The 10,000-nt window shown below is 47.0% G+C and overlaps 1 protein-coding gene across 1 annotated transcript in view; it reads right to left on the reverse strand.

Annotated features, from left to right (window-relative positions):
• Positions 1 to 10,000, reverse strand: part of grik4 (glutamate receptor, ionotropic, kainate 4) — a gene marked incomplete at its 3' end in the record, with an annotated part of 107,900 nt that overhangs the window by 79,535 nt on the left and 18,365 nt on the right. Inside the window, exon 3 of the mRNA XM_080855651.1 lies at positions 9,254 to 9,307. Within this exon, the coding sequence (XP_080711777.1) occupies positions 9,254 to 9,307 (54 nt within the window). The remainder of the gene's footprint in view (positions 1 to 9,253; positions 9,308 to 10,000) is intronic.

Consider the following 10,000-nt stretch of genomic DNA (forward strand, 5'->3'; position numbering starts at 1 on the left):
AAAAGAAGTGCAATCATGCCCAAGATGACCAGGATAATGGGATATAGCGTTTGCTAATTCTAATTAGCCTGAGCAATTAGCAGCCTGACTGATGATGGGCTGATGAGACATCCCACATGTCATATGACATTAGCCCACTAGGGGCACTAGGGGCAGCCCTCTGCATCCCAAACCAAGTTCATACACAACCACAATGGCTGTGTGAGTTACACAAAATGAACTCACTAGAAGGATGGTTGTGTGTATTAAACTGAGTGAACTCACTAGCATGATGAATGTAAAATTAATGAATGATAAGTGTGTGTGTGTGTGTGTGGGGGGGGGGGGGAGCCATCCATTAAACCGTAATGTATATTAGGAAGCCTTTAGTAGTTTGGAGACAGACTTCTTAATTTGGGAATGTGGTAAACTTCTTTGTGTTGTGCCCTTGATTGCTCCTGAATCAATGCACAAATTAACTTACCCTTCCCATAAAAATTTAAAAAGATTCATTCCAGTTTCTGTTTCTGGCTCTCGTGCTGCATCTGGGTGGTTTGTATGTGTGTGTGTGTGTGTGTGTGTGTGTGTGTGTGTGTGTGTGTGTGTGTGGGAAAAACACTTCATTCAGAGCACTTGTGTGTGTGTGTGTGTGTGTGTGTGTGTCTTCATTCAGAGCACTTGTTTATTCCTCATTTCTGAATGATTATTTCTGGGGATGACTTTTAAATAGTTGCTGAATATTAGAGACCACTTTCTTGTACTACGGGTTTTACAAAGGAGAGTGGTGTGTGGTCTGTGTAGATGCATTGAAAGCCATGTTATATTCCAAAAGGATGGTGGAATTGAATATTCATATGCAAATTGTACTTAACATTTCGCTTTTCATCTGCATCTATTAAGTGTGGCAGTTGCTGTTGGACAAAGTGACTTTTCCAGCAATCTCACTCAAATCCATGTTGAGTGTGAAAAACACAGTGGTGGTCCGTCAGGGCCTTCAAGGCCTTCTCTGCTGGCCTAAACATCATCAGAAAATAAATGTAATAAAATAAATAATATTTTCTTTTCATAAATATGTATTAAATTATTCCCCATAGTCCATTATCTTCATTTCATAGCTTCCAGCGTTGTTAATTTACGTTAGAGCTTTCATCCAATCATATTTCAGCTATCATGTGTTGCCACGCTCCGAGAAACCTTCCCCGAGAACAGAAATTTTCCCTGAGGCCTTCAGAATTCACATTGAAGGCCCGTGTACATCTGATTGGTTATCACAACTGGCTGTTTCAGTTCATTTAAGTTGAATGAACTGAAACAGACAGTTGTGACAACCAATCAGATTTCGAGTTGGCGACACTGGGCCTTCTAGAAGGCCCGGAAGATTTATTTCCCCGCGTTGAACGTGACACGTAAACATCCTTTGATTGGATACTGAGGCAGACCGGTGCAGTGCTTCAGTGCTCAGTTTAGCTGGCTAATGCGAAAACGACGTACATCGGTTTCAATGCTTATTATGCTAGTTGTTTCAATTGGTAAGACTAAATATAATTACATTAACCAACTCAAATAAACTAGTTTACACCAACTTGATAATTCCAGTTTTTGATACAATTACAACGCCATTTTCAAGACGGAACTTTCAAGAAAAACTGGATATCGTGAGGATGGGAAGTTTAATGAAACTGCTTTGCAGGTGGGACAATGCGATGTTTAGTGGACAAACTTGTTAAAGCTCACATAGGCTACTTTCGGTGGACTTAATAAAACTTTGTAGACTAATCCCTGAAAATCACCTTTTATTTTTAAGTTGTGACAGTAATATCCAAGCGATCATATAACTGAGAGTTTACTACTCTTAATGTATTGTTAATGCGGGTGTATTGATTTTAAATGCTCCGGAAATATTAATGAAGTCTGTTGTACTCGACTATGTTAAGGTGATGCAATGCTCACTTATACTGCCTTTCTGTATAAATATAATGGTTCGAGAGCCATGGCGTCATAATGATGGTATTAGGAGGTGGATTCACTCAGTTTAACATCGTGTAGGTAGGACATCGCTGAAGGCCTAGTCGTGAAATGCACGGACCGCCACTGGAAAAACATAATGCTGGGTGCTCGTGTTGAATGTTGTGCTGATTACAATAGTGTTGAATGTTGTGCTGATTGCAATAGTGTTGAATGTTGATTATGAGTGTTGAATGTTGATTGCAATAGTGTTGAATGTTAATTATCAGTGTTGGATGTTGATTGTTTAATGGAATAGTAGGTATGTATTGCTGTGGAATTCTACTGATTCAATCAAACCAGAAACACTCCGGCACTCCAACATTTGTTGTCAGGGAAACGCAGGGCTGATTCAGGACGGCATTCTCAACCTAAAGCATGAACTAGTGCATATGCTGTTTATTAGGGCATAGAGACTAATACAGATTCGCCAAATGCTTGAAAATGTGTTTCAAGTTGCTGCCGCATTCCAACGAACCTCACCTCAGAGCTGGGGTGCTTCAAGACCAAGATCGTTCAGTTTCCCCTCTCTCTTTAACACACACACAGTCTTGAGCACAAACACACACACACACACACACACACACACACACACACACACACACACACACACACACACACACACACACACACACACAAGATGCAGCGCAACAGCATTTTTCAGTGCTTGTTCTGACAGTTGCTGGGAGAGTTGCTGCCCAGCGATTTGGCTGAGCGGCGATTCTCTACGGATCTTTCCAGAAGCGCTGGTCTGAAATAACATTAGTCTGGCAGAGGAAGAGGAATGAGTGCTATTACCTTTCTGTGAGCCACTACATCACTCAGCCTGGGCATTCCTGAATGGCCCCACTCAGAAAAACAGCTCAGGGGAAACAAATGCAGAAGCAAGGAAAAGAAGAGAAGAAAGGTTTGCAAAAACCTGGAGGAGAATCAGACGAATCTACCACTAATGACACTAATGAATAATCAAGGAAACAAACACCAACACAAACTAATGGTGGGTGTGTGTGTGTTAGTGTGTGTGTGAGTGTGTGTGTATGTGTGTGTGTGTGTGTGTGTGTGTGTGTGTGTGTGCGTGCGTGTGTGTGTGTGTGTGTGTGTGTGTGTGTGTGTGTGTGTGTGTGTGTGTATGTGTGTGTGTATGTGTGTGTGTGTGTGTGTGTGTGTGTGTGTGTGTGTGTGTGTGTGTGTGTGTGTGTGTGTGTATGTGTGTGTGTGTGTGTGTGTGTGTGTGTGTGTGTGTGTGTGTGTGTGTGTGTGTGTGTGTGTGTTCTGGCCTCTACAGCACTCCCTTGTCACTGAGGTTCAGATCCTAGTTTCTGGGCTCTACTGCACTCCCTAGACCACATTCGCGCACACATAAACACATAAACACACACACACACACACACACACACACACACACACACACACACACACACACACACACACATAAACACACACACACACACACATAAACACATAACACACACACACACACACACACACACACACACACACACACACACACACACACACACACACACACACACACACACACATAAACACACACACACACACACACACACACACACACACACACACACACACACACACACACACACACACACACACACACACACACACACACACACACACACACACACTCTTACTGCTCCAGTGACTCTGTATCCTCTCTGTGTCTCTCCTCACTGCTGGTGTCCTTGTGAAAAGGCCCAGAGTTTCCCCCGGCTGTTTACAGCACCACTGACCCCTGGTGCAGGTTGAAGCAGACTGCTGCTGTTTGCCCAGCATGGGGGGGCCTCTGCTCCTCTCATTAACCCAGCAACCAGCCTCTTCTCCTGGCCTTATCATCCCAGCAACCAGCCTCCTCTCCTGGCCTTCTACTCCCAGCATGAGGGGGCCTCTGCTCCTCTCATTAACCCAGCAACCAGCCTCTTCTCCTGGCCTTATACTCCCAGCATGAGGGGGCCTCTGCTCCTCTCATTAACCCAGCAACCAGCCTCTTCTCCTGGCCTTACTCTCCCAGCAACCAGCCTCTTCTCCTGGCCTTATCCTCCCAGCAACCAGCCTCTTCTCCTGGCCTTACTCTCCCAGCAACCAGCCTCTTCTCCTGGCCTTATACTCCCAGCAACCAGCCTCTTCTCCTGGCCTTACTCTCCCAGCATGAGGGGTCCTCTGCTTCTCTCATTAACCCAGCAACCAGCCTCATCTCCTGCCCTTATCCTCCCAGCAACCAGCCTCCTCTCCTGGCCTTACTCTCCCAGCAACCAGCCTCCTCTCCTGGCCTTACTCTCCCAGCAACCAGCCTCCTCTCCTGGCCTTATCCTCCCAGCAACCAGCCTCTTCTACTGGCCTCATTCTCTTCCACACACTCATCTCCTGCTGCAGATTATCTAAGGATATCTATACTCACATCAAGCCCATGATGGATGTCTGTGATTAAACACAAACATCTCAGTTAGATGATGGTTTGGGCTTCTGAACTGAACTGAACTAAACTGCTGGAACTCCGTTAGGCAGCTCTTGACTCCACATGCCAGACCCTCAGCTGGTCTCATCAACATTAATCAACAATACGCCTGCAGGAGCCGCCTACTGACATCAGCTCACCTCCTCCCACTGCACTTACGCCATACTGTATGCATCATCACAGTCTTCCCCTCAGAGCTGCAGCTCCCAGCATCATCCACTAGGGACAGTGGAGAGCAGAGAGGGTCCATAGTACGGGAGGCTGGTAGATCAATATGCGTCACTCGCCTCCATGTAGCACAAGGCTAATGGATTATTAATTCATTATTAAACACTGGGCTCAAAGTTGGGAGACAAATACATGTTTTTAAAATGTGTGTGTGTGTGTGTGTGTGTGCAAGGTGACAAATACATGTTTTTTTTAAATGTGTGTGTGTGTGTGTGTGTGTGTGTGTGTGTGTTAGGTGACAAATACATGCTTTGAACAATCAGCCCCTGCACTAAACTCCAAACACATAACATCAGCAAAGCAAGATGAATAACCCCCCATGGCTGCTTCGAAACCTGCAGCTGATGGTGTGTGTGTGGATGTGTCACACACACACACACACACACAACACACACACACACACACACACACACACACACACACACACACACACACACACACACACACACACACACACACACACACACACACTACTCTAGTCTGCACAAACCCAGTCGTGTAGTTTCTACATCACAGGTGATCATGATTTAGACAAAGCAAATTATGTTTGGTGAAATATGTCTCCTGCAAATTACTTAAATATAATACTGTGGTAGATTTAAGGCTGCTGCTTGAAGTCAGATCACTGTGATACATTTTCTCTGTTTCTGCCTCTTGAAGCTCATAGACATCTAAGAAAGTAATTCCTAATTCTGCTGAACATGCAAGACTGGTATCTGTCAGCCAGAAGATAAGACTTAAACGCATTTAGAATCAGTCCTGACCTGGATCGACACAGGTGATATGATAGAGAAAGAGAGAGGAAAAGAGGAGAGAGAGAGGGGGGTAATGTGTCAGAGGGAGAGGGACAGAAATAAAGAGGGAGGAAAAATAAAGAGGGAGGAAGAGAGAGTGTGTGTGTGTGTGAGTGTGTGTGTGTAAGTGTGTGTATGTGTTTTCGGAAGGCAGCCTATTGGTAAATGGTCTCTTCATCCTATCCGGCAGCCTTGGATGTTTCCTCCGCCTGTTGACCCTCATGTTGGGGGGGCGGGCGGTATGTGTGTGTGTGGATGTGTCTATCGCAAGAAGCCCTTCCATTTCTCAAGGCACCTGCAGTCCCTCTTTACCCAGAGTCCTTTGAGAGAGGAACAAACAGGCCCAGCGCCACATGACATCACTATCTAGGAACCCAGCTCCGCTCCTGACAGGCACCGTCGTCATGACATCACTATCTAGGGACCCAGCTCCGCTCCTGACAGGCTCCGTCGTCATGACATCACTATCAAGGGACCCAGCTCCTAACAGGCTCCGTCGTCAGTACAGGGAGAACATCTCTACAGCCTGAGCCAGAGAATACACCGCACAAGTCTCTAGAGACACCGAAAGTACTGTACGCTTTTACATGATCACACACACATGTGTGTGTGTGTGTGTGTGTGTGTGTGTGTGTGTGTGTGTGTGTGTGTGTCTGTCTGTTTGTGTGCTGTGTGTGTGTGTGTATGTGTGTATGACTCCAGAGACTCCCTAAAGCACTGTACGCTTTAAATGATCACACACATGTGTGTGTGTGTGTGTGTGTGTGTGTGTGTGTGTGTGTGTGTGTGTAAGTCTCCAGAGACACCTAAAGCACTGCACTCTTTACATGACTACACATCTGTGTGTGTGTGTGTGTGTGTGTGTGTGTGTGTGTGTGTGTGTGTGTGTGTGTGTGTGTGCGCTGTCGTGTGTGTGTGTGTGTGTGTGTGTGTGTGTGTATGACTCCAGAGACTCCTAAAGCACTGTACGCTTTGCATGATCACATCACTCCACAACACTCCACACCCACAGTCCTCTACAGGGTATGTAATGTGCAGCCTTCAGAACACATAAGCAGCCTCTGTCGTACACACACAACACACACACATACACACACACACACACACACACACACAAACACACATGGAAGACATGCTGAGACATGCAGCTGTAATGCAGGTGTGTATTGTGGGTTAATGTGTGTGTGTGTGTGTGTGTGTGTGTGTGTGTGTGTGTGTGTGTAATGTGGGTTAATGTGTGCAGATAGGATCGCATCAGGAGCTGAAACGCATGGAGGTGGGCGTCCTCTCCACCGTGGAAATAGGATTAGTAATCACGCCATCTCTCCATCTGTCCCCCAGCCCCGCTGGAGGAAACACGCCTCACCGCGCCCCACAGCGGGGACGGAATAATGAGACACGTCCATGACAACCGCCACAGTGTTCCACTCTAGTTACCAGGCAGCGTGGATCGGGAGGTGGGGGGCATGGGGTAGGAGGACAGGGGGTAGGAGGACAGGGGCAGGGGGGACAGGTACGGGGACACAGGGGGTGGGAACACACGGACAGGGGGGACAGGTACGGGAACAGGTGGGTATGGGGACAGGGACATGGGGGACAGGTACAGGGACATGGGTATGGGGGGACAGGAAAGGCAAGGACAGGGACAGGGGGGGGAAAGTCAATGACAGCGATTTTCTCTCATAGTTTTTCCGTAAATGAGTTTGGTGTGTGCTCACAGTGTGTTGGGGATTTGAGAGGTTGTGTGCTCTCTAGATTAGCACGTATCTACTGTTCACAAAGCTGCAGTTCAGGGCTGTGGAGGGTGAGGCCCATGGCAGAGTAAAGACACCGCCTGACAGAGATACCAGAGTATGCTCTCAGTACGGACACCCCAGATACCAGAGTATGCTCTCAATATGGACAGCGGGTGTTTAGAGACGCAGGAGAGAGAGAGAGAGACACTGTGGTCCTGGTGTTTAGAGACGCAGGAGAGAGAGAGAGACACTGTGGTCCTGGTGTTTAGAGACGCAGGAGAGAGAGAGAGACACTGTGGTCCTGGTGTTTAGAGACGCAGGAGAGAGAGAGAGACACTGTGGTCCTGGTGTTTAGAGACGCAGGAGAGAGAGAGAGACACTGTGGTCCTGGTGTTTAGAGACGCAGGAGAGAGAGAGAGACACTGTGGTCCTGGTGTTTAGAGACGCAGGAGAGAGAGAGAGACACTGTGGTCCTGGTGTTTAGAGACGCAGGAGAGAGAGAGAGACACTGTGGTCCTGGTGTTTAGAGACGCAGGAGAGAGAGAGAGACACTGTGGTCCTGGTGTTTAGAGACGCAGGAGAGAGAGAGAGACACTGTGGTCCTGGTGTTTAGAGACGCAGGAGAGAGAGAGAGACACTGTGGTCCTGGTGTTTAGAGACGCAGGAGAGAGAGAGACTAACACGAGGGAGGAGGAAGGATGCACTGGGAAAGCTGGAGGGAGGGATACAAAGGGGGCAGTCAGCAGGTTTGCGGAACATGGCTTATTTGGAAAAGTCCTCTTAGCAAACACAAACACACACACACACACACACACACACACACACACACACACACACACACACACACACACACACACACACACACACACACACACACACAACACACGGACACAAGCACCAACACCTGAAAATCCCCCTGGCAAAACTTCTGTTGGTAAGAGCATGTGCTGACTGGATGTTTAAGCTTCATGCAGATGCGTACAAAAGGAGAAAAGTGAAGCAAGGAGGGCCGTGGTGTTCTGATTATGCTCTACAGAAAAGCTCCTGTATGTGTGTGTGTGTGTGTGTGTGTGTGTTGTGTGTGTGTGTGTGGGTTGTGTGTGTGTGTGTGTGTGTCTGTGTGTCTGTGTGTGTGTGTGTGTGTGTCTGTGTGTGTGTGTGTCTGTGTGTGTGTGTGTGTGTGTGTGTGTGTGTGTGTGTGTGTGTGTGTGTGTGTGTGTGTGTGTGTGTGTGTGTGTGTGTGTGTGTGTGTGTGTGTGTGCATATGTGTGCAGTAAAGCTCCTGTGTGAAACATTAATCCCCAGAACCCAGCCTGAGCTCCAGACAGCTGGGACGGGAGGAAGTCTGTTATTACAGAGATGAGAAAACTTTTTATGAAAAATAAAAATATCCCGGACGAGGGATATAGACCTTTTAGTGTTAAAAAGTAAAAGAGAACTACACAGACCCACCATGGTCTATCACGCTGAGAGCATTAACCAGGTGTAATAGCTGCTCAACACACATGCACACACACACACACACATACACACACAGGCACACTCACCCACAAGAACCCACACTAACCCACAAACACGCACTCACACACACACACACACACACACACACACACACACACACACACACACACACACACACACACACACACACACACACACACACACACACACACACACACACACATGCACACAAGCGTGCGCACACACACACACACACACAGACACACACACACACACAAGCTCCAACACCACCTCATATCAAGCCTTGCACATTCAACCATGAAACACGCTTGTTGCCCCAGTGAAACTGCAAGATGAGCCTATTTCTTACCAGACACACACACACACACACACACACACACCTACACACACACCTACACACAGAGACACAGACAAAGACACACACTGCAGGATGAGCTTATTCCTTACAAGTGATGTGAAGATGTAGGTGTAATACACACACACACACACACACACACACACACACACACACACACACACACACACACACACACACACACACACAGCCTATTACTCACCAGTGATGTGAAGATGTAGGTGTAATACACAGACAGCATTCCTAGTTCCGACGCCTGAGAAAGAAAGATAGAGAGAGAGAGAGAGAGATAGAGAGAGAGAGAAGGGTTGAGGAGAAGGAGGCAGACAAAGATAGATAGAGAGAGAAAGAGAGAGAGACAGAGAGAGAGAGGAGGGGAGAAAGAGAAAATGCAATTAGATTAATTTCTGATTTATTGTGATGAACTCTGTTAAAACGAAAGATGAAGCAATTACTATTGAGGCTTCCCGTAATGCAACAGTGGGTTTAAGTAGATGATAAGATCGGTGCCAAACTCAATCCCAGGTGTTAAGGCCACAGCATGTGTGTGTGTGTGTGTGTGTGTGTGTGTGTGTGTGTGTGTGTGTGTGTGTGTGTGTTGATTTATGATAGAGTTCTTTGTACGAGAAAGTCAGTGTGTGTGCGTGTGTGTGTGTGCATGTGTGTGTCAGTGTGTGTGTGTGTGTGTGCATGTGTGTGAGTGTGATGTGCATGTGTGTGTAAGTGTGTGGTGTGTGTGTGTGTGTGCATGTGTGTGCGTGCATGTGTGTGTCAGTGTGTGTGTGTGGGTCAGTGTCACTGTGTGAGTGTTTTCACAGGTTAAATAAGTGGAGGGAGATTGACATGAGTCTACCCCCCTCACCACCTCACCAGATAAAAGAAGGGCAAGCACTTTCTAAATGACTCAGAAACCTGCAGCTGTCTCCAAGGGAACCAAGGCTTCAGGAAC

This window comes from Sprattus sprattus (genome assembly GCF_963457725.1).
Source record: "Sprattus sprattus genome assembly, chromosome: 17".
In the NCBI taxonomy this organism is placed as follows: Eukaryota; Metazoa; Chordata; class Actinopteri; order Clupeiformes; family Clupeidae; genus Sprattus; species Sprattus sprattus.